Source organism: Odontesthes bonariensis, chromosome 14 (assembly GCF_027942865.1).
Source record: "Odontesthes bonariensis isolate fOdoBon6 chromosome 14, fOdoBon6.hap1, whole genome shotgun sequence".
Classification (NCBI taxonomy): domain Eukaryota; kingdom Metazoa; phylum Chordata; class Actinopteri; order Atheriniformes; family Atherinopsidae; genus Odontesthes; species Odontesthes bonariensis.
In genome coordinates, this window is record NC_134519.1 from 2,673,969 (window position 1) to 2,699,779 (window position 25,811).

A 25,811-nucleotide genomic window follows, 5' to 3' on the forward strand; every position below is an offset into this window, starting at 1 on the left:
TTATTAAGATCAGATTCTGCAGGTAAAACTGCAATAATAAGGTGACTTTGATTTGCCCAAGAAAAAATTACTTGAGACTTGCACGTGTGACTTGGTCCCATCTCTGGTTATGACAATGTGAAAAAAATGCAAAGAACCATCTTTGCTTTCATTAAAGAGTAAAATCCACAGTCTGAGATTGTGTTTCACCAACAAACCGAGCACATAAGTGAAAATGTGAAGGAGGAAAGACATCAGAAACCACCTGGGAAGGGTTATAAGGCCGTTTCCAAACTATCTGGAGTCCATCGTTCTACAGAGAGAAAGATTATTCACAGGTGGAAAACATTCAGGACAGCTGTCCATCTGCCCAGGAGCAAGGTCACCCCAAGGTCAGAAACCCAAGAGCTACATCTCAGACTCTGCGGGCCTCAGTTAGCATGTTAAAGGTTAAAGGTCACCCCAAGGTCAGAAACCCCAGAGCTACATCTCAGACTCTGCAGGCCTCAGTTAGCATGTTAAAGGCTAAAGGTCACCCCAAGGTCAGAAACCCAGGAGCTACATCTCAGACTCTGCGGGCCTCAGTTAGCATGTTAAAGGTTAAAGGTCACCCCAAGGTCAGAAACCCAAAGAGCTACATCTCAGACTCTGCAGGCCTCAGTCAGCATGTTAAAGGTTAAAGGTCACCCCAAGGTCAGAAACCCAAGAGCTACATCTCAGACTCTGCAGGCCTCAGTCAGCATGTTAAAGGTTAAAGGTCACCCCAAGGTCAGAAACCCCAGAGCTACATCTCAGACTCTGCAGGCCTCAGTTAGCATGTTAAATGTTAAAGGTTAAAGGTCACCCCAAGGTCAGAAACCCAAGAGCTACATCTCAGAAAAGACCAGTCTGCTCTGATTGGTCAGCTCCAGTAGCCTGATCAAGCCCCGCCCACAACTCCCCGTCATCTGAGGGAAATCTGATCTCCAGAAAGTGTTTTATTGGAAACTAAAGAAGTAGCAGCCCATGAGTCATCAAGGCTTTTAACCAGTTTCCAGGAAGTTTAACTAAAACACAATTAAAAATATCGACAAATTTATTTAAATTCCAGGATTTTAGAGGTTTTTCTGCCGGCTTTCAGCTGCAGAACCACCCGCCTGATGGTTCTCATCAGAAATAACCTCAAAAACAAAACATTTTTGACTGAAAAGAGTCCCGATGCCACGACGAGGAGCTCAAAATAAATCCAGATTCATCCTCTGAGCTCATAAACGAAATGCAGTTTGATCAAAGTATTTCATGTTTTCAGGAGAAAGTGTTAAAAAAGAGGATTTTCTGTCTGTAAAATACCACAAAACATTCTGCTTTCAGGAAGTTTCCCTGACTTTCCAGGCCTTGAGCTGCTTTCTCTTTCTCCTGCCGTCGGGATTTTCTTTGTCGACATTCATCGTCTGCGTTGCCATGGCGACTGCGAGGCGGGGAACTGGAGATGAAAGGAGTGATGAACAGTGCACGGTACGTCCTCACGGCGTCTTTGTGACGGTGCGTTGGAGGAAGCTGCCGGCTGACGTCAGAGCGCAGCTCACGGCGGCTTTATTCGGCGTTTTATTCCAAAGGAATTGTGGGAAATGGTCGAGCCTCTGAGGCATCGTCGCCCACACGGTGACCATCCTCACCTCCATGTTCGTCTGATGCTTCTTCGCTCCGTTCATTTAGAAAAAGTAGGTAAAAAGCGGAGCCAGACGGTCCATTCCACCGCTATGTTCAACTGGTCCATTCAACCGCTATGTTCAACTGGTCCATTCAACCGCTATGTTCAACTGGTCCATTCAACCGCTATGTTCAACTGGTCCATTCAACCGCTATGTTCAACTGGTCCATTCAACCGCTATGTTCAACTGGTCCATTCAACCGCTATGTTCAACTGGTCCATTCAACCGCTATGTTCAACTGGTCCATTCAACCGCTATGTTCAACTGGTCCATTCCACCGCTATGTTCAACTGGTCCATTCAACCGCTATGTTCAACTGGTCCATTCAACCGCTATGTTCAACTGGTCCATTCAACCGCTATGTTCAACTGGTCCATTCAACCGCTATGTTCAACCGGTCCATTCCACCGCTATGTTCAACTGGTCCATTCAACCGCTATGTTCAACTGGTCCATTCAACCGCTATGTTCAACTGGTCCATTCAACCGCTATGTTCAACTGGTCCATTCCACCGCTATGTTCAACTGGTCCATTCAACCGCTATGTTCAACTGGTCCATTCAACCGCTATGTTCAACCGGTCCATTCAACCACTATGTTCAACCGGTCCATTCAACCGCTATGTTCAAACGGCCCATTCAACCGCTATGTTCAACCGGTCCATTCAACCGCTATGTTCAACTGGTCCATTCAACCGCTATGTTCAACCGGTCCATTCAACCGCTATGTTCAACTGGTCCATTCCACCGCTATGTTCAACTGGTCCATTCAACCGCTATGTTCAACTGGTCCATTCAACCGCTATGTTCAACTGGTCCATTCAACCGCTATGTTCAACTGGTCCATTCAACCGCTATGTTCAACCGGTCCATTCCACCACTATGTTCAACCGGTCCATTCAACCGCTATGTTCAAACGGCCCATTCAACCGCTATGTTCAACCGGTCCATTCAACTGCTATGTTCAACCGGTCCATTCAACCTCTATGTTCAAGCGCCATGTTCAACTAGCCCATTCAACTGCTATGTTCAACCGGTCCATTCAACCGGTCCATTCAACCGCTATGTTCAAACGGTCCATTCAACCGCTATGTTCAACCGGTCCATTCAACCGCTATGTTCAAACGGTCCATTCAACCGCTATGTTCAACCGGTCCATTCAACCGCTATGTTCAACCGGTCCATTCAACCGCTATGTTCAACCGGTCCATTCAACCGCTATGTTCAAACGGTCCATTCAACCGCTATGTTCAACCGGTCCATTCAACCGCTATGTTCAAACGGTCCATTCAACCGCTATGTTCAACCGGTCCATTCAACCGCTATGTTCAAACGGTCCATTCAACCGCTATGTTCAAACGCCATGTTCAACTGGTCCATTCAACCGCTATGTTCAAACGCCATGTTCAACTGGTCCATTCAACCGCTATGTTCAAACGGTCCATTCAACCGCTATGTTCAACCGGTCCATTCAACCGCTATGTTCAACTGGTCCATTCAACCGCTATGTTCAAACGGTCCATTCAACCGCTATGTTCAACCGGTCCATTCAACCGCTATGTTCAAACGGTCCATTCAACCGCTATGTTCAACCGGTCCATTCAACCGCTATGTTCAAACGGTCCATTCAACCGCTATGTTCAACCGGTCCATTCAACCGCTATGTTCAACCGGTCCATTCAACCGCTATGTTCAAACGGTCCATTCAACCGCTATGTTCAACCGGTCCATTCAACCGCTATGTTCAAACGGTCCATTCAACCGCTATGTTCAAACGCCATGTTCAACCGGTCCATTCAACCGCTATGTTCAACCGGTCCATTCAACCGCTATGTTCAAACGCCATGTTCAACCGGTCCATTCAACTGCTATGTTCAACCGGTCCATTCAACCGCTATGTTCAAACGCCATGTTCAACTGGTCCATTCAACCGCTATGTTCAAACGGTCCATTCAACCGCTATGTTCAACCGGTCCATTCAACCGCTATGTTCAAACGGTCCATTCAAACGCCATGTTCAACCGGTCCATTCAACCGCTATGTTCAACCGGTCCATTCAACCGCTATGTTCAACCGGTCCATTCAAACGCCATGTTCAACCGGTCCATTCAACCGCTATGTTCAAACGGTCCATTCAACCGCTATGTTCAAACGGTCCATTCAACCGTAATGTTCAACCGGTCCATTCAACCGCTATGTTCAACCGGTCCATTCAACCGCTATGTTCAACCGGTCCATTCAACCATTATGTTCAAACGGTCCATTCAACCGCTATGTTCAACCGGTCCATTCAACCGCTATGTTCAACCGGTCCGTTCAACCGCTATGTTCAAACGGTCCATTCAACTGCTATGTTCAACCGGTCCATTCCACCACTATGTTCAACCGGTCCGTTCAACCGCTATGTTCAAACGGTCCATTCAACTGCTATGTTCAACCGGTCCATTCCACCACTATGTTCAACCGGTCCATTCAACCGCTATGTTCAAACGGCCCATTCAACCGCTATGTTCAACCGGTCCATTCAACCGCTATGTTCAACCGGTCCATTCAACCGCTATGTTCAACTGGTCCATTCAACCGCTATGTTCAACCAACAGCCGATGGTTTGACCTTATGGTTATATGACCCGATGGTTTTATCATCATTTAAACTCTGAATCGATGTTCAGGGGAGGAATACGATGACGATGAATGGAAATTCAAATGGAAAATGATTTCACTTTAAAAACAGACTCAAACTGACGTTTCCAGCCAAAGCTCTCGTTCTGAAAATGGGGGGTCCCTGAATGGGAGTGTGGGTGAGTAAAATGATCTGCCATGAAAAGATGATGGAGATGGAACGTTCAACGTCAGCCCGGACGGGTGAAGGGGGCCGGGGAGGGTTTACCTGGATCGGGGGGTAGGGGTTGGAGGAGCAAGAGGGGAGGGAGCCGTCCTCTCCGAGGGGGTAGAGGGTGGAGGGCGTGGGGGAGGGGAGCTCCGAGCGAAGGTGTCCCAACGCTGAAGAGCCGTCAAAGATGCACTCCAGAGACGCTACCTGGAGGGGGGGAGGGGGGGAGAGGAGAGGAGTCTCCCAGAGGTCAAAACACAGCCAAGAAGAAGAAGAAGAAGCAGTTCACACAGCTCAGAGCGTCCGGTTCAGACCGGTTCAGGTCAGAAGTTTCTTCATCCTCGGGTCACCTCTCAGGTTCAGACTCAAAACCGCGTTTACGTTCGATCACCGACTTTAGGCTCCGAGAGTAAGAATCAGGATTATTCTGGGATTTTAGTCAGAGAAACAAAGTTTATGGCTGTGTTCGAAACCGCATACTGCATACTACATACTGCATACTACATACTACTTACTGCATACTACATACTGCATACTTCCATACTACATACTACTTACTGCATACTGCATACTTCCATACTACATACTACTTACTGCATACTGCATACTTCCATACTACATACTACTTACTGCATACTTCCATACTACTTACTGCATACTTCCATACTACATACTACTTACTGCATACTGCATACTACATACTACATACTACTTACCGCATACTACATACTACATACTACTTACTGCATACTACATACTGCATACTTCCATACTACTTACTGCATACTACTTACTGCATACTACATACTACTTACTGCATACTACATACTGCATACTTCCATACTACATACTGCATACTGCATACTACTTACTGCATACTACATACTACATACTGCATACTTCCATACTACATACTACATACTACTTACTGCATACTACATACTCATCGATCAGACAGTATGCAGAGCGTTTACCCACAATGCATTTCGCTCCTGCCCGAGCCGAAATCAGCCGGCCTGAAGCTGATTTCTCTTAAGCTCTAAACTCTGTAAACTTTAGCAACATTTGAAACATTTTCAGGTGAGAAAGTAGTCGTTTAGATCCCCAACGTGTTGAAAACCTGACAAAATACCGGCTGTTTACAATTTTGTTCCCACGAATTCGGCGCTGCTAAAGCTAGCCGCAGTGAGCAACGCACTTCCGGTTATTTTCACAAAATAAAATACCCGTTGCCTTTTATCATAGGGAAAGCCATTACCATACAATTGGTGCTTTTGTTTTGAAAACAGGAAGTGAACCAACCCTCGTTGTAGCTAGCTTAAAACTGCCGTTTTGACAGGAAATGACGATCGGCGACGTCACGTTACGTTGCATCTTGGGTAGTTTGAGTATGAGTAGTAACCTCATTATGCATACCCAACATTTCAGAGAATCTAGTATGCATCCGGGAACTTCTGCTTACTCAAACTCGCATACTAACTCAAAAGTCAGTATGAGTATCAGGAGAAGTAGGAGAAGTATGCGGTTTGGAACACAGCCTTTGTGAACATAACAACTGTCTTCACTTCCTGCTTTAACTGGTGCTTTTCCTCATTCCTTTAAACTCAGAGCGAGTCAGAACCAGAGTTTCTTTCACATCTGTAAGCACGCTTTAGTTCCCACGCTCTGCTGTGATTGGCTCATGTCGGCATGTGGTCAGCAGGGAGCGCTTCATTTGAAATGTGTCGCAGTTCAATGGGACCAGAAACAGATAATCTGACTCTGCGTTTTTTCAGATGCTGTTTTACCGCTGAGCCAAACTATTCTCTAACCTCTCCCACATCAGAGTAACGACAACATCTGTGGCACATTTTACACTCCTAACTTACTTTTTGATCGGGCATCTATGCGGTCACCTCGTTTGGAACCACAGAGATAAGTTGCTGCTGATAAAAGTTCCTAAAAGTACTTTGTATCCGAGCAAACTCCTGGATCTCATGTTCATCCTGCGAGCAGCATTTGGGTTCACGAGCTGAAGTTTCTGATCTTAAGCTAACGCTAACACGCTAAGCTAATAAATTTGTGGGAAAAGAGTAATGGATTAATGCTAATTTCCTCCCTGTCGGCTGGTGTTAACTTTTGTAAAAGTAAAAAGGAATAAATAAAAACTCAAACGTTTCTCACGTGACACCATCAAATATCTTTGATCCGGTCTCTGACAAACACGACATTCAGATCAGTTGGAGTGTTTTCCATCCTCGACGGTTCATTTGAACAGGATAAATGTGTTTGTTTGGGTCTGCACGTGAGATCAGTGACCACGAGAAGAAACTTTGGACTTAGGAACAAGTCTGAAGCAGAATCTTTATGTTTGAAAAACAGAGAAAAAGAGTCAGAATAATTACAAACAAAAGGAGGTAAAAACAGCAGAAGAAGATGAAGCAGCAAGTGGAGGAGGAGGACAGAGGAAGCCAAACACAAATGAATCCACAGAGACAAACTGGCTGATTTCTGACAGAAACGAACCAGAAGTGATCGGTGATCAATGAGGCCGCAGTGGGTCGGACTTTATTCATCGTAAAGATGTCGCGTTACATGTTGAGAAGCAGCTAATGACACATGCTAATGAGCTGAAGCCTGCAGGCTGACGCACAAACAAACAAACAAACAACAAACAAACAAACAACCCGACCGCCAGTCAGCCCAACATCAGCTCCCAGAGACTCACCCAAAGCTTCCTTCCCCTCTTTGTAACGGCGAGTTTTTACAGCCCAAGTTTGTCTCATTTTTATTCACTTCGTCTTTAAAATGTCCTTTTTGGGATCATACCTTGAGAAAAAGGTGATCAGAGATCACAGAGATCGATCAATTTACCTCCAGTTTAACCATTAACCATCGGTTTACCTCCAGTTTAACCATTAACCATCCGTTTACCTCCAGTTAAACCATTAACTATCTGTTTACCTCCAGTTTAACCATTAACCATCCGTTTACCTCCAGTTTAACCATTAACCATCCGTTTACCTCCAGTTTAACCATTAACCATCCGTTTACCTCCAGTTAAACCATTAACTATCGGTTTACCTCCAGTTAAACCATTAACTATCAGTTTACCTCCAGTTTAACCATTAACCATCTGTTTACCTCCAGTTTAACCATTAACCATCCGTTTACCTCCAGTTTAACCATTAAAAACTACAGAAATGTGCAGAAAAACAAGACTTTTACAGCATCTGAGGAACCTTTAATGCTTTTATCTTCATTGCATACTCTTTGCCATCATTGTTTTAAACATCTTTAAAATAGAACTTATTAAACCTGATCGAATCGATTTGTTCGGTGACGTTTTCACCAGCTTTGTTCCTGCTGTCACATGATATTTTATTCAGTTTGGACTCTGGTTTTATGCTGTTTTTTATTTAAGTTTATTATTTTCTGACCTTATTTGTGGAAACTTTTTAACATGTTATAGCAGATTTCAGTTTTATTTTCTCTGATATTTACTTCAAATAAATCATTTCCTACAAAGTCTGATGAGTGTAACAACTTTTTAATTTATATTTATATGCAAAAAACTCAGTCAAACCTGTTTATAAAGTAATTTAATGCGGTCGTGGCCCCAGAATCAAATAACAGAAGCTGTTATCTCACCTTTAAATCATCTTTTATCTGACTCATTGCTATCTAAAAGAGAGAAAAATGAAGTGTTTTAGGGACCAAGAAAAAAAATAGGCCATATAATAGAAAACAACGCATTGGATTTTAAAGTGGATTTCATTTAAATAATTTTATTTGTTTCTCTTTATATTCTTTTATGTATTTTAATGCTTCTTCCACTCCCTGCTGCAATGCTTTTATTTTATGTGAAGCACTTTGAACTGTGCTATACAAATAAATTTGATTTGATAAAAACGTGTTTCACTTCAGTCAAGAACAAAGTTCATGAAACAATCGGATGACTTCCTGTTGTATCAGAACCAAAACCATCTGTCAGAAGGCAGAACTGATGAAGCCGAACATTCACAACAACAACAACAACAACAACAACAACAACGGCCAAAAGAAGTTACACTGAAGGATTTTCCCTGCAGTGCCACTGCTCGGCCACACGGTGGCAGCAGAGCTCCACTGAGCGGTTCTGTCTGCAGCATAAATCAGAACTTTGCTCATGAACAACATGAACCTGGACTGCAGGCGTGTGATGTGTGATGGCGTTTGAATGTGTCACATGTAGGAAACGTCGTCAGGGCAACAGCCGCCATCCTCGCTGCGTTCGTGCGCGTCAGGTGGTTTTAAAACAAAAGGTGCACACATGAAGATGAACAGATGGACACGGATCAGTCGGGACGGGCACGAGAAGCTCCGCCTCCTACCTTCATAGGTGAGATGTGGGCGTGGGTGACGTATCCGTGCACGTTCTCGATCTGGGACAGGTTCTTCTCCGCCACCTGGACCAGCTCGGGCCCCCCCGCCTCCTCTGTGAGCTGAGGGGAGCTCTGCTCCTGGGGGGACGAGTCCTCATCGTGGTGCCGGTACTTCTGCAAACACCAAAGAGAAAGGTTTTAATGCCCCGGCCGCAGTCTGACAGGTGAAAAACACCAAAGAAGAGGGTTTTATTGCCCCGGCCGCAGTCTGACAGGTGACAAACACCAAAGGACACGGGTTTTAATGCCCCGGCCGCAGTCTGACAGGTGAAAAACACCAAAAAAACAGGTTTTTATGCCCCGACCGCAGTCTGACAGGTAAAAAACACCAAAGAGACAGGGTTTTAATGCCCCGGCCGCAGTCTGACAGGTGAAAAACAACAAATAGATGAGTTTTAATGCCCCGACCGCAGTCTGACAGGTGAAAAACAACAAATACACGGGTTTTAATGCCCCGACCGCAGTCTGACAGGTGAAAAACAACAAATACACGGGTTTTAATGCCCCGGCCGCAGTCTGACAGGTGAAAAACACCAAAGAGGCGGGTTTTAATGCCCCGGCCGCAGTCTGACAGGTGAAAAACACCAAAGACACGGGTTTTTATGCCCCGACCGCAGTCTGACAGGTAAAAAACACCAAAGAGACAGGGTTTTAATGCCCCGGCCGCAGTCTGACAGGTGAAAAACAACAAATAGATGAGATTTAATGCCCCGACTGCAGTCTGACAGGTGAAAAACACCAAAGAGACGAGTTTCAATGCCCCGACCGAGTCTGACAGGTAAAAAAAACACACAAAGAGATGAGATTTATTGCCCCGACCGCAGTCTGACAGGTGAAAAACACCAAAGAGACTGGTTTTAATGCCCCGACCGTAGTCTGACAATGAAAAACACCAAAGAGATGAGTTTTAATGCCCCGACCACAGTCTGACAGGTGAAAAACACAAAGATACTCAAATTAGACCAAAACAACCATTTCTGGAAAAAAATCTGCCTGTTTTTAATGTAACTGAACAGCAGGTGGCACTAATTCTCCACTCAGAGCCGGTCAACCACCACAGAAGAAGAAGGAATGAGGAGTTTAAAATGAATAAAGTGCAAATCAAAGACAAAAGGATTCAACGTAGAACACAAAGATTAACAGGACAGTCTTCAGGTTTCATTTATATCTATATGATCCATAAAAACTGAAGCAGCTTCTCCATGTTTGGTTCTAACTGAGGACAGAAAGCAGAGCTGTTCCTGAAGCTTCAGAAACCAGCAGAGACCTCAGGATGGAGGATATGATCCACTGACTTCATAACTGACCTGATCAGCTCAGAATCCATAATAAACCCAGATTTCCGGCCCGTTTGTGGTTTTTAACTTTACAAACTGAAGCTGAGCGCAGACCTTTAACTCTTCTTCTTTGGCTACAAAGACAACGAGCTGTTCAGGAGGTTAACGAGTGTTTATGAAGGATTACAATCCCCAGATTTCCATAGTTAGTTGCTTTGAGTGTTCAAACCCAGTGGGAACATGTTGAATGAATGAAGCCCCAGAGTTGAACCCTGAGGAATTCCACATGTCATCTATGTTTGTTCAGATGTGTGATTTCCTGTAGACACAAAGTAATCTCTTAGTTAAGATCCAAACCAGATGAATGCTGAGGCAGAAAGTCCCAGTTTTACGGTCTGTGGGGTAATATGTTGTGGTCGACTATTAAATGAGCTGAGATCCGGTAACTAAGACAGAAACGATGCAGTTGTGTTTAACTGGTTTGTTCGTTATTTACATTATTTACATAATGAAGAGGCAGCAGAAGAAGAAACAGAAGGAGGTGATGGAGGAAACATAACTTTAGTGATACGTTCGGGGATTTTTAAGCAGACATCTGATCCAACTTTATGAATTTATGAATACTTTAGGTGACACGAGGAACCATGTTGGCATTAAAGAACTAAAAAGAACTAAAGTGTCAACGTAACCTTTGTCCTTGGACTCAGAAAGGAAAGAATCACCGAAGCTGCGGCAGAGCTGAGGACCTTTGGACCGATCGGGTCCAGGTTTCGCCAGCTGTTCGACCCCTCGGAACAAACATCTGCTCAACTATAAATCCACTTCACACCGAACCAGGTGCCCAAATATCAGCTTTTATCTTTTATCAATGCCGATAACGTGCATGTGATTTAAGGACATGTTCTGTACATTAAAGAAGGGACACCACAGCAGACCCCCCCGCCCCCCCCAAACCCAAACACCGAGAGCAGCGCAGCTACACGTCACGGGGCTGACATTAACGGAGCGGTCAGTGAACGCAGCACGGCTACACGTCACGAGGCTGACATTAACGGAGCGGTCAGTGAACGCAGCACGGCTACACGTCACGGGGCTGACATTAACGGAGCAGTCAGTGAACGCAGCACGGCTACACGTCACGGGGCTGACATTAACGGAGCAGTCAGTGAACGCAGCACGGCTACACGTCACGGGGCTGACATTAACGGAGCAGTCAGTAAACGCAGCACGGCTACACGTCACGGGGCTGACATTAACGGAGCAGTCAGTGAACGCAGCACGGCTACACGTCACGGGGCTGACATTAACGGAGCGGTCAGTGAACGCAGCACGGCTACACGTCACGGGGCTGACATTAACGGAGCAGTCAGTAAACGCAGCACGGCTACAGCCCTTCAATCCAATTTTATTTATAAAGCACTTTACAACAACCTTAGTTGACCAAAGTGCTGTACAAAAAATAGAAACAAAGAAATTTAAAATAATAAAAGACAAGAATAAATTAAAAAGGCACAAAACAGCTATATAATTTAAAACAATAATAATAATACTAAAAATAGCAATTTCTCATTTCAACATCTCACATCGTGTCAAAAGCCAGGGAGAAGAGATGTTTTAAGATGTTTTAACAGACAGAGAGGAAGCCTGTCTGACGTGGAGAGGCAGATTGTTCCACAGCAAAGGCCTTCAGACAGCGAGCCCACTCACTGTGGAAGAGTGGATGTTGGAGGCTTCCACTGATGCTGCCTGAAGACAGCCGCCGCCTCCTCGATTCTCTGAGAGCTGTCAGGGAGGCGGAGGAGGAGGAGGCGGCGGGCTGACTCCTGCCTGCCAAAAGCTGCTATAAATAGGAGCAGCGCCACAGAGGCATGGAGCAGGATGGAGCAGGATGGGCCTGTGGATGATTCAGGGTGTGATGAGGAGGAAGATGGGAACAGAGCTGAGCTTTTACATTCCTTCTTTTATTTAAATCATCCACTCGAGTTCCTGCTCATTTCGTGAGGCTTCGTATCCTGATGGTGTGACATCACAAGCCGCTTTTCGCCTGGTTTCACCCACGTTTCCTTCGCCACGTTATCCGAGCGAATCAGAACTCATTCGTCTCATATACCAGCGATGGAACATCTCACATACAAGTTGAAAGTGAAAGAAGACCTATTCGCTAAAAGATGGGGAAAACGGTTGTCATATAAGGAAAAACTTGATTTTATATAATTATATACAGACTGTAGAGGCTATTACCGCCTTTTTGTTTGTTTGTTTGTTAGTTAGATTCTTTTTTGTTTTGTTTATTCTCTCTTTCCTACTCTGCAATTCAGAGTTGATTGTCTTGCATTGTGTTGTCAATATTGTTAACTAAAACAAATAAATAAAAATTGTTAAAAAAAAATTCGTCTCATCAACGCCTCATTTCTGAAGCTTCCCGAAATAAAAACACCCGTCGATATGTTTCTGCACCCCAAGCATGAGGGCATGAGCTGATTAAATCCATCTTCCTCCTGCAGCATCACTAAATATCACCCAGAAACCACTTTGGTGTTTATGAGCCAGAACTCAGAGTCAGGTGACCTTCAGAAGGAACTCCCACATGAGGCCCGATTGGAGGCTTTTCAGGACATAAATACGGTTTAAAAGTTTAAAACCGCCGACGTCAGTTCTCAGAAGGTACGGGACCAGTCGCCCCCCAACTTTAGAGAAACAGGTCCGTGTTCACAAAGAAAACACAGAAATGGATGTTTTTAAATCAGCCGACGGTCGTGTTTTAGAGTGGAGAGAAATGACCAGAACGGGACGAATCTGACTGAATATAAACTCTCATAAAAGGACTGAATCTAGGACAAAATTAAACATAAAAAAAACACAAAATAAAATATAAAAAAACACACAAAAAACACACCAAAAAAATAAATAAAACAGAAAAAACACACAAAAAAAATATAAAAAAACACAAAATAAAACAGAAAAAACACACAAAAAAAAAACAAAATAAAATATAAAAAACACACAAAAAACACAAAATAAAATATAAAAAACACACAAAAAACACAAAATAAAATATAAAAAACACAAAAAACACACAAAAAATAAATAAATAAAACAGAAAAAACACACAAAAAAAACAAAAAAATAAACAAAAATAAAAAACAAAAAACAAACAAAAACAAACAAAAAAATAAACAAAAATAAAACTTTAAATTTTAACGATAATAAAACAGAAGTGATGGTGTTTTGTCCCAGCAGCCCCTGTGAAACATCCCTTATTGATCTGGGCCCCTTGACGTCTTATTTGAAGCACAAAATCTCTAATTAGGGTTTTATAATAGACGGTGATCTTAAGTTAGATCGCCAGGTCGAGTCCTGTTTCTATCAGGCAAAGATGAAGATAATTCTTTTAAAACCAGATCCTGAAACTTTAATTCATGCCTTCGTTACAGCTCGGCTGGATTACCGTAACGCTCTTTAGTCAGCTGGTCTTCTCCAGCTGTTCCTTTATGGGGTTCCACAGGGCTCAATCCTCGGCCCACTGCTACATACTACATACTCATCGATCAGACAGTATGCAGAGCGTTTACCCACAATGCATTTGGCTCCTGCCCGAGCCGAAATCAGCCGGCCTGAAGCTGATTTCTCTTAAGCTCTAAACTCTGTAAACTTTAGCAACATTTGAAACATTTTCAGGTGAGAAAGTAGTCGTTTAGATCCCCAACGTGTTGAAAACCTGACAAAATACCGGCTGTTTACAATTTTGTTCCCACGAATTTGGCGCTACTAAAGCTAGCCGCAGTGAGCTAACGCACTTCCTGTTATTTTCACAAAATAAAATACCCGTTGCCTTTTATCATAGGGAAAGCCATTACCATACAATTGGTGCTTTTGTTTTGAAAACAGGCTCTGGGCAGGAAGCTCTGTCCCCTGGGCTACGTCTGACAGGCTCTGGGCAGTACACAAAACCTTTTCCCCTGGGCTATGTCTGACAGGTTCAGAGCAGTAAACAAAACCTTTTCCCCTGGGCTACGTCTGACAGGCTCTGGGTAGGAAGCTCTGTCCCATGGGCTACGTCTGACAGGCTCAGAGCAGAAGCCCTTTCCCCTGGACTACGTCTGACAGGCTCAGAGAAAGAAAGCCCTTTCCCCTGGACTACGTCTGACAGGCTCAGAGAAGGAAAGCCCTTTCCCCTGGACTACGTCTGACAGGCTCAGATCAGTAAGCCCTTTCCCCTGGGCTACGTCTGACAGGCTTAGAGCAGGAAAAGCCCTTTCCCCTGGGCTACGTCTGACAGGCTCAGATAATTAAGCCCTTTTCCCTGGGGTACGTCTGACAGAGTCAGAACAAGAAGACCTTTTCCCTGGGGTACGTCTGACAGGCTCAGAACAGGAAGCCCTTTCCCCTGGACTACGTCTGACAGGCTCATAACAGAAAGCCCTTTCCCCTGGACTACGTCTGACAGGCTCAGAGTTGTAAGCCACTTCCCCTGGGCTACGTCTGACAGGCTCAGAGAAAGAAAGCCCTTTCCCCTGGGCTACGTCTGACAGGCTCAGAGAAAGAAAGCCATTTCCCCTGGGCTACGTCTGAAAGGCTCAGAGCAGAAAGCCCTTTCCCCTGGGCTACGTCTGACAGGCTCAGAGAAAGAAAGCCCTTTCCCCTGGGCTACATCTAACAGGCTCAGATAATTAAGCCCTTTTCCCTGGGGTACGTATGACAGGCTCAGAACAGGAAGCCCTTTCCCCTGGACCACGTCTGACAGACTCAGAGCAGGAAGCCCTTTCCCCTGGGCTACGTCTGACAGGCTCAGAGCTGGATACAGCGCCAGCCGGACCCAGCGCGCACCGTCATCCTTTTCAGGCTCAGAACGAGATGTTTTCTGATTCCTGAGTCTCGCCGTCTCACCCACACACAGCTGCTCGGCCTCCTGCCTGCTTCACGCACACTCCTGCTCGTTATGTAAGGCAAACAGAGCAGCAGGAGAACATTTTGTCCCGTTGCTGCAGCACAGCTTCTTTCTGACGGAGTTCCTCAGAAAGCAAGACGTAAAAAACAGAGAGAAACGTAAACCTTGGCTTCACATCGCTGTAACGTGTCCGGCTTTTAATGCTCAGAAATCTGAAAGAAACGTTCGGCTCGGCTGGAAATGAACTGGCTCTACATGCACTTGGTGTTCTTTATGAAGTCTGGTTCAGTCTGAAACATTTGAGGAAACTGGACAAGTGGAGGACAGAAGAAGAAGTATCAGGCCTAAAGAACTATCTACAGCAGATGAACAGGAAATCTGACCCAAAGCCACCCAATAAAACAGAAATAACACAAAATAAAACAAATAAAACACACAAAAAACACAAAAAGAAAAAATAAATAAAAAATAAAATAGATAAACACAAAATATATATATATTTTTTAAACAGAAGAAAAAAAAAACACCAAATAACTTCAGAATAACTTCAGAGCAAACTTTCAGGACAACAAACCCACCCTCCTGCGGATACCTCCACCCCTCCTCAAGGCGCCTCCACCCCTCCTCTGGGCACCTCCGGACACCTCCACCCGTCCTCAAGGCGCCTCCACCCCTCCTCAGGGCGCCTCCACCCCTCCTCCGGACCCCTCCGGACACCTCCACCCCTCCTCAGGGCGCCTCCACCCCTCCTCAGGGCGCCTCCACCCCTCCTCCGGACGCCTCCGGGCGCCTCCACCCTCCTCCGGACCCCTCCGGACACCTCCACCCCTCCTCCGGACCCCTCCGGGCGCCTCCACCCTCCTCAAGACCCCTCCGGACACCTCCACCCCTCCTCCGGACCCCTCCACCCTCCTCCGGACCCCTCCGGACGCCTCCACCCTCCTCCGGACCCCTCCACCCTCCTCCGGACCCCTCCGGACACCTCCACCCCTCCTCCGGACCCCTCCACCCTCCTCCGGACCCCTCCACCCTCCTCCGGACCCCTCCGGACGCCTCCACCCTCCTCCGGACCCCTCCACCCTCCTCCGGACCCCTCCGGGCGCCTCCACCCCTCCTCCGGACCCCTCCGGACGCCTCCACCCTCCTCCGGGCGCCTCCACCCTCCTCCGGATGCCTCCGGGCGCCTCCGAACACCTCCACCCCTCCTCCGGACCCCTCCACCCCTCCTCCGGGCGCCTCCACCCTCCTCCGGGCGCCTCCACCCTCCTCCGGACCCCTCCACCCCTCCTCCGGACCCCTCCACCCTCCTCCGGACCCCTCCTCCGGACCCCTCCTCCGGACCCCTCCACCGGACCCCTCCACCCTCCTCCGGACCCCTCCACCCTCCTCCACCCCTCCTCCGGACGCCTCCACCCTCCTCCGGACCCCTCCACCCCTCCTCCGGACACCTCCACCCCTCCTCCGGACCCCTCCACCCCTCCTCCGGACCCCTCCTCCGGACCCCTCCACCCCTCCTCCGGACCCCTCCACCCACCTTGCAGCCGAACATGAGGGAGATGGTGCTGTTGGTGCAGGCCACCTTGCAGTGGCACAGCATGGGTGAGAAGCACTCCACCTTCTTCATGCTGGGGGACATCTTGTCGGCGGCGCCGGGGCAGTGGGCCGCCAGCCGCCTCCTGAGGGCGCGCTGCCGGCTTCGGGCGCGCCGCCCGGCGCCCGCCGCTCCACCTCCTCCTCCGCCTGCGCCTCCACCCGCCGCCTCTCCGCCGCTGCTGCTGCTGCTGCTCCCTGCTCTCACCATCCGCCCTCATTCCTCGAGTCGCTCCATCGCGGCGGGGAGGAAACGAGTCCCAGAGCTCTGCCTTCATCCAGGGAGACCCTCCCCCTCCGCCTCCCCCCCGTTAGCTTAGCCCCCCCCGTTAGCTTAGACTCCCCCTCTTGACCTCCTCTCGGCGCTCGCCGCGGCTCCTCCGTCCTGCTCTTCTTCTCTGCTCTGAGTGATGAGCAGCAGCGCTGGAGTGCTTCTGTGTCTCCTCTGTGGGGGTGTGATTGGTCTCCGGGGGGAGGGGGGGCGGTCACATGACTCATCTGCAGGGGGGGGCGGTCACATGACTCATCTTAGGGGGGGTCCTCAGGGGAGGAAGAGCGATGAAGGGCAGAGGAAGAGGAGGAAACAGGAAGAGGAGGGGCCGACTGGCAGAGAAGAAGACAGCGCAGCGTCTGATTGGCCGGCTCAGAGTCAGACGGTATTTATAGAACAGGAAGAGAACCTTTGGGACCCGGATCAGAACCGACCCGGATCAGAACCGCTCCGTCAGAGGCACAGAAAGTAGCATAAAGAGAGCCCGTTTACGGCTTCACAAGGAAAACGAGACCAGAACCGAGACAGGAACCGAGACCGGAACCGAGACCAGAACCGGAACAGAGACCAGAACAGAGACCAGAACCGAGACCGGAACCGAGACCAGAACCGAGACCAGAACCGGAACCGAGACCAGAACCGGAAACGAGACCAGAACCGAGACCAGAACAGAGACCAGAACCGAGACCGGAACCGAAACCAGAACAGAGACCAGAACCGGAAACGAGACCAGAACCGAGACTAGAACAGAGACCAGAACCGAGACCGGAACCGAAACCAGAACAGAGACCAGAACCGGAAACGAGACCAGAACCGAGACTGGAACAGAGCAGAACCGAGACCAGAACCGAGACTGGAACCGAGACCAGAACCGAGACCGGAAAAGAGACCAGAACCGAGACTGGAAAGGCCTGGCTGACCGAGACCGGAACCAACCAACAGGATAGCAGACCGGACCAGAACAACGTATCCAAAGCAGCACTAATTAAGTGCCTAGAAGAACCGGGTTCTCCAGAACCCGTCTGTTCTGCCGGGTTCCAACAGGTCCGTTTCTGTGGGTCAGATCCCTCCAGAACCCGTCTGTTCTGCCGGGTTCCAACAGGTCCGTTTCTGTGGGTCAGATCCCTCCAGAACCCGTCTGTTCTGCCGGGTTCCAACAGGTCCGTTTCTGTGGGTCAGAACCCTCCAGAACCCGTCCGTTCTGCCGGGTTCCAACAGGTCCGTTTCTGTGGGTCAGATCCCTCCAGAACCCGTCCGTTCTGCCGGGTTCCAACAGGTCCGTTTCTGTGGGTCAGATCCCTCCAGAACCCGTCTGTTCTGCCGGGTTCCAACAGGTCCGTTTCTGTGGGTCAGAACCCTCCAGAACCCGTCCGTTCTGCCGGGTTCCAACAGGTCCGTTTCTGTGGGTCAGATCCCTCCAGAACCCGTCCGTTCTGCCGGGTTCCAACAGGTCCGTTTCTGTGGGTCAGATCCCTCCAGAACCCGTCCGTTCTGCCGGGTTCCAACAGGTCCGTTTCTGTGGGTCAGATCCCTCCAGAACCCGTCTGTTCTGCCGGGTTCCAACAGGTCCGTTTCTGTGGGTCAGAACCCTCCAGAACCCGTCCGTTCTGCCGGGTTCCAACAGGTCCGTTTCTGTGGGTCAGATCCCTCCAGAACCCGTCCGTTCTGCCGGGTTCCAACAGGTCCGTTTCTGTGGGTCAGATCCCTCCAGAACCCGTCTGTTCTGCCGGGTTCCAACAGGTCCGTTTCTGTGGGTCAGAACCCTCCAGAACCCGTCCGTTCTGCCGGGTTCCAACAGGTCCGTTTCTGTGGGTCAGATCCCTCCAGAACCCGTCCGTTCTGCCGGGTTCCAACAGGTCCGTTTCTGTGGGTCAGATCCCTCCAGAACCCGTCTGTTCTGCCGGGTTCCAACAGGTCCGTTTCTGTGGGTCAGAACCCTCCAGAACCCGTCCGTTCTGCCGGGTTCCAACAGGTCCGTTTCTGTGGGTCAGATCCCTCCAGAACCCGTCCGTTCTGCCGGGTTCCAACAGGTCCGTTTCTGTGGGTCAGAACCCGTCTGTTCTGCTGGATTCCAACAGGTCCGTTTCTGTGGGTCAGAACCCGTCTGTTCTGCTGGATTCCAACAGGTCCGTTTCTGTGGGTCAGAACCCGTCCGTTCTGCCGGGTTCCAACAGGTCCGTTTCTGTGGGTCAGATCCCTCCAGAACCCGTCCGTTCTGCCGGGTTCCAACAGGTCCGTTTCTGTGGGTCAGATCCCTCCAGAACCCGTCCGTTCTGCCGGGTTCCAACAGGTCCGTTTCTGTGGGTCAGATCCCTCCAGAACCCGTCCGTTCTGCCGGGTACCAACAGGTCCGTTTCTGTGGGTCAGATCCCTCCAGAACCCGTCTGTTCTGCCGGGTTCCAACAGGTCCGTTTCTGTGGGTCAGATCCCTCCAGAACCCGTCTGTTCTGCTGGGTTCCAACAGGTCCGTTTCTGTGGGTCAGAACCCGTCTGTTCTGCCGGGTTCCAACAGGTCCGTTTCTGTGGGTCAGAACCCGTCTGTTCTGCTGGGTTCCAACAGGTCCGTTTCTATGGGTCAGATCCCTCCAGAACCCGTCTGTTCTGCCGGGTTCCAACAGGTCCGTTTCTGTGGGTCAGATCCCTCCAGAACCCGTCCGTTCTGCCGGGTTCCAACAGGTCCGTTTCTGTGGGTCAGATCCCTCCAGAACCCGTCCGTTCTGCCGGGTTCCAACAGGTCCGTTTCTGTGGGTCAGATCCCTCCAGAACCCGTCCGTTCTGACGGGTTCCAACAGGTCCGTTTCTGTGGGTCAGATCCCTCCAGAACCCGTCCGTTCTGCCGGGTTCCAACAGGTCCGTTTCTGTGGGTCAGATCCCTCCAGAACCCGTCCGTTCTGCCGGGTTCCAACAGGTCCGTTTCTGTGGGTCAGATCCCTCCAGAACCCGTCCGTTCTGCCGGGTTCCAACAGGTCCGTTTCTGTAGGTCAGAACCCGTCCGTTCTGCCGGGTTCCAACAGGTCCGTTTCTGTAGGTCAGATCCCTCCAGAACCCGTCTGTTCTGCCGGGTTCCAACAGGTCCGTTTCTGTGGGTCAGAACCCTCCAGAACCCGTCCGTTCTGCCGGGTTCCAACAGGTCCGTTTCTGTGGGTCAGATCCCTCCAGAACCCGTCCGTTCTGCCGGGTTCCAACAGGTCCGTTTCTGTGGGTCAGAACCCGTCTGTTCTGCTGGATTCCAACAGGTCCGTTTCTGTGGGTCAGAACCCGTCTGTTCTGCTGGATTCCAACAGGTCCGTTTCTGTGGGTCAGAACCCGTCTGTTCTGCTGGGTTCCAACAGGTCCGTTTCTGTGGGTCAGATCCCTCCAGAACCCGTCTGTTCTGCCGGGTTCCAACAGGTCCGTTTCTGTGGGTCAGATCCCTCCAGAACCCGTCTGTTCTGTCGGGTTCCAACAGGTCCGTTTCTGTGGGTCAGAACCCGTCTGTTCTGCCGGGTTCCAACAGGTCCGTTTCTGTGGGTCAGAACCCGTCTGTTCTGCTGGGTTCCAACAGGTCCGTTTCTATGGGTCAGATCCCTCCAGAACCCGTCTGTTCTGCCGGGTTCCAACAGGTCCGTTTCTGTGGGTCAGATCCCTCCAGAACCCGTCCGTTCTGCCGGGTTCCAACAGGTCCGTTTCTGTGGGTCAGATCCCTCCAGAACCCGTCCGTTCTGCCGGGTTCCAACAGGTCCGTTTCTGTGGGTCAGATCCCTCCAGAACCCGTCTGTTCTGCCGGGTTCCAACAGGTCCGTTTCTGTGGGTCAGAACCCTCCAGAACCCGTCCGTTCTGCCGGGTTCCAACAGGTCCGTTTCTGTGGGTCAGATCCCTCCAGAACCCGTCTGTTCTGCCGGGTTCCAACAGGTCCGTTTCTGTGGGTCAGAACCCGTCCGTTCTGCCGGGTTCCAACAGGTCCGTTTCTGTAGGTCAGAACCCTCCAGAACCCGTCCGTTCTGCCGGGTTAGTCATGCCGTGCGTTACTCATTCAGGGTGAAGAGACGGGATGAAATGTGAGAACTGAAGAGGCAGCCGACCAAAGCATTAATTAAGTATCCATAGCAACATGTAGCATTAAGTATCCATAGCAACATGTAGCATTAAGTATCCATAGCAACATGTAGCAGTAAGTATCCATAGCAACATGTATCCGTTAGGAAAAGGGACTGTTCTGATGGAGGTTTCTTCCTGGTCCTGGTCCCGGTTCTGGTTCTGATGGAGGTTTCTTCCTGGTCCCGGTTCTGGTTCTGATGGAGGTTTCTTCCTGTTCCTGGTTCTGATGGAGGTTTCTTCCTGTTCCTGGTTCTGATGGAGGTTTCTTCCTGGTCCTGGTTCTGATTGAGGTTTCTTCCTGGTCCTGGTTCTGATGGAGGTTTCTTCCTGGTCCTGGTTCTGATGGAGGTTTCTTCCTGGTCCCGGTTCTGATGGAGGTTTCTTCCTGGTCCCGGTTCTGATGGAGGTTTCTTCCTGGTCCCGGTTCTGGTTCTGATGGAGGTTTCCTCCTGGTTCTGGTTCTGATGGAGGTTTCTTCCTGGTCCTGGTTCTGATGGAGGTTTCTTCCTGGTCCTGGTTCTGATGGAGGTTTCTTCCTGGTCCCGGTTCTGGTTCTGATGGAGGTTTCTTCCTGGTCCTGGTTCTGATGGCGGTTTCTTCCTGGTCCTGGTCCTGGTTCTGATGGAGGTTTCTTCCTGGTTCTGGTTCTGATGGAGGTTTCTTCCTGGTCCCGGTTCTGGTTCTGATGGAGGTTGCTTCCTGGTCCTGGTTCTGATGGAGGTTTCTTTCTGGTTCTGGTTCTGATGGAGGTTGCTTCCTGGTCCTGGTTCTGATGGAGGTTTCTTTCTGGTTCTGATTCTGATGGAGGTTTCTTCCTGGTCCTGGACCTGGTTCTTATGGAGGTTTCTTCCTGGTCCTGGTTCTGATGGCGACCTGTTACTACAAAAACAAAACGTGACGCAGGAGTCGTTACTTCAGTCTGTGGCGTCTTAACAACCCGAACATCACATCACATGACTCATGACCACCGCCTGTTTGGGAATGAAACTGCCCCTAAAACCAGCTCTACTTCTGTTTCTGTGGTACGAAAAAAGAACTAAATATCTCTAAAAGTGGTCATGTGACTCCAGCTGTATTCCACCCCCCCCCCGTACTGATAGTTCATCAGGACCAAAGTAAGATAAAAGGCTCATACGGACCTCACCGTGTTGTGTGTGAGATCTGTAAATGTGTGCGTTGTGGAGGTGGCGCCCCCTGCTGGGCTCCACTGGTCATGTGACCACAACCATCCAGACAGGCTGAAGTTAAAGATGGTGGTTTCTCTTTCACTTTCACACAAACACTGCTGAGTTAACGCAGAGAGGGAAGGTGTGGAAGTCCTCCTGCTGCACTTCCACAGAGCAGCAGCAGGGGGCAGCAGACCACCACCAGACAGACGGAGCTCCTCCACAGCACCGACTCTGAGCTGCCGTTTCTGCTCTGATTTCCACTCTGAGCTGCCGTTTCTGCTCCGATTTCCACTCTGAGCTGCCGTTTCTGCTCCGATTTCCACTACGAGCCGCCGTTTCTGCTCCGATTTCCACTCTGAGCTGCCGTTTCTGCTCCGATTTCCACTACGAGCTGCCGTTTCTGCTCCGATTTCCACTCCGAGCTGCCGTTTCTGCTCCGATTTCCACTCTGAGCTGCCGTATCTGCTCCGATTTCCACTCCGAGCTGCCGTTTCTGCTCTGAGTTCCACTCCGAGCTGCCGTTTCTGCTCCGATTTCCACTACGAGCTGCCGTTTCTGCTCCGATTTCCACTCCGAGCTGCCGTTTCTGCTCCGATTTCCACTCTGAGCTGCCGTATCTGCTCCGATTTCCACTCCGAGCTGCCGTTTCTGCTCTGAGTTCCACTCCGAGCTGCCGTTTCTGCTCTGATTTCCACTCAGAGCTGCCGTATCTGCTCCGATTTCCACTCCGAGCTGCCGTTTCTGCTCTGATTTCCACTCTGGCCTGCCGTTTCTGCTCTGATTTCCACTCTGGCCTGCCGTTTCTGCTCTGATTTCCACTCTGAGCTGCCGTTTCTGCTCTGATTTCCACTCCGAGCTGCCGTTTCTGCTCCGATTTCCACTCCGAGCTGCCGTTTCTGCTCCGATTTCCACTCAGAGCTGCCGTTTCTGCTCCGAGTTCCACTCTGAGCTGCCGTTTCTGCTCCGATTTCCACTCCGAGCTGCCGTTTCTGCTCTGATTTCCACTCTGGCCTGCCGTTTCTGCTCCGATTTCCACTCAGAGCTGCCGTTTCTGCTCCGATTTCCACTCCGAGCTGCCGTTTCTGCTCTGATTTCCACTCCGAGCTGCCGTTTCTGCTCCGATTTCCACTCTGAGCTGCCGTTTCTGCTCCGATTTCCACTCTGAGCTGCCGTTTCTGCTCCGATTTCCACTCCGAGCTGCCGTTTCTGCTCCGATTTCAACTCCGAGCTGCCGTTTCTGCTCCGATTTCCACTCTGAGCTGCCGTTTCTGCTCCGATTTCCACTCTGAGCTGCCGTTTCTGCTCCGATTTCCACTCCGAGCTGCCGTTTCTGCTCCGATTTCCACTCCGAGCTGCCGTTTCTGCTCTGATTTCAGGTGGAGAACACCTCCGACTGCCGATGCCTCACAGCCAACATGTGAAACCTTCTGAATTTGGCTTTTAAAGAGCGGCTCAAGGTCAGATTCACCGTCCGAGACTCAATCCCGTCGTTTCCCCGAGGAGCTCAAACTTCAGCTTTCCTGAGTAAAACCGTCAGAAACTCGATCTGAAGTGGTTATCTTAACAGAATCAAGTTCAACCAAACTGATCCACGATGTGCAGAAATAACGCTATTTTTAAGCTTTTTGAAATAGTCTAATCAGGTTCTAATATCAGATGGTTTGGCTGATGTGTGAGATCATTCAGAGATTTGATAAATGTTCTGATATGTGGAATTATTTTTCTACTTTTTATCATCATTAGTTGAGCAGATTTTAAGCTGTTGGGTCCCAATGAAGCTGAATGTTACAGTAAATGTATTTTATTTCTACAGACCCTTTACAGACAATCATTACGATGTACCAAAGTGCTTTACAGCAGGTAATAAATAAAGAGAAGAAGAAGTAAAAACAAATAAAAACAATAAAAGAACAGTGAAAGCAATAAAATACAACAAAATCAAATAAGATAAAATAAGATAAAAGTGTTATCATACTACTGGGTGCACTGGAAAAAAAATTCCCTCCAAAAATAAGTAAAAAAAACAACAAATAAAAGACGTTTTTGCTTGAAATAAGTAAAAAAAACCTGCCAATGGAACTAGTGAAAATCGGCTTGTCAAGATTTCTTGAAATAAAATGTGATATTTGGGACTTTTGAGATAAAAGTGATCTTGAAATTAGCTTAAAAACCTCAAAAAAAAAAAAAAAAAGCTTGTTTCATGTGAAATATGACTCAAGACAAGATGATTTCAAGACTTTTTCATTTAACAAGATATTCCAGATGTATTGTATTAAAACAAGTCCATATATCTGGCTGAAATGGTACTTGTTAGGCAGTTGTATCTTATATTAAGTGTAATGAGATACTCAATGAGACAAATATACTTGGTAAGATATAGATTTTTTCCTTAAAATTTTTTTCCTTACTTAAAAACATTTTAACTTTGGCCAGGAGACGCAGCTGGAAAAAACTAGTCCTGATGACATTGTTAATGTGTTTGTCCAACCTCAGATCAAAGGTCAAATATATCAAATATTTCAAAAAATATTTCAAAAAGGTCAAATATGTCAAATTTAAAAAAAAAAAAAGGTCAAATATGTCAAATCTCCTTGCTTCACTTATGAGTGAAGGCATCTGCAGATACTATGAGATGAGCTACATGGTTAGGTTAGTTAAAAGGTGTTGGTTAAAGCGGCACTATGCAACTTTCAGTAATGCGGGGTTTGTTTACCATGCAATACACACCCCAAAGCTGTAGGGGGAGCTCCGTAGAAAATAAGGCGACAGTCTAGCCATATTATATGTTACTACTCTAGAAGCTAACCGCATTCAATTTAGCCGTCGACAGCTAATGGAGAGAGGTGTGTCTTATCAGGCTCCCTGGCTCGGCTCAGAGCCCTTTAGACCTGCCGTGAAGCAGTAGTTCTCGGCTCTCGTGTGTCGCGAGACTTCCAGAGGTAAACAAAGCACGCGGCGCCACAGGCAAAGTTGCAAGCGCTGTTTCGGGCTAGGGCCACCAGATGGAGATGGAAATGTCACCGTTTTCATCAGAACGGGTCAGCCAAGCAATCTGATGATTGCCAAGCAATTTTATGACCATGAGAAAGTTGCATAGTGTCGCTTTAAAAGACGGTGATGGAGGTACGAAGGTTTTCAGACGTCACTTTAACCCTCCGGACCCTCCTGGTATCCTATCACCAGTCTCCGAGAGGCCCCGCCCACACAAACGCTGTCTCTGAGGCCACGCCCACACATACGCAGTCTCTGAGAGGCCACGCCCACACATACGCAGTCTCTGAGAGGCCACGCCCACACATACGCAGTCTCTGAGAAGCCACGCCCACACATACGCTGTCTCTGAGAAGCCACGCCCACACATACGCAGCCTCTGAGAGGCCACGCCCACACATCCGCAGTCTCTGAGAGGCCACGCCCACACATCCGCAGTCTCTGAGAAGCCACGCCCACACATACGCAGCCTCTGAGAGGCCACGCCCACACATCCGCAGTCTCTGAGAGGCCACGCCCACACATCCGCAGTCTCTGAGAAGCCACGCCCACACATACGCTGTCTCTGAGAGGCCACGCCCACACATACGCAGCCTCTGAGAGGCCACGCCCACACATACGCAGCCTCTGAGAGGCCACGCCCA

General features: G+C 48.7%; 1 protein-coding gene across 15 annotated transcripts in view; it reads right to left on the bottom strand.

Moving 5' to 3' along the window:
• dlg1b (discs large MAGUK scaffold protein 1b) overlaps positions 1-25,811 on the bottom strand; it is a 134,459-nt gene that overhangs the window by 50,097 nt on the left and 58,551 nt on the right. For 7 of the 15 annotated variants that reach the window (XM_075482515.1, XM_075482513.1, XM_075482520.1 and 4 more), the window contains 2 exons: positions 8,853-9,017; positions 4,558-4,707 (listed from right to left, as the gene is read on the bottom strand). In XM_075482515.1, coding sequence (XP_075338630.1) covers positions 4,558-4,707; positions 8,853-9,017 — 315 coding nt within the window. Of the gene's footprint in view, positions 1-4,557; positions 4,708-8,852; positions 9,018-16,602; positions 16,936-25,811 lie in introns of those variants that run through there. The other 8 variants (XM_075482518.1, XM_075482522.1, XM_075482517.1 and 5 more) reach the window with 2 other exon arrangements.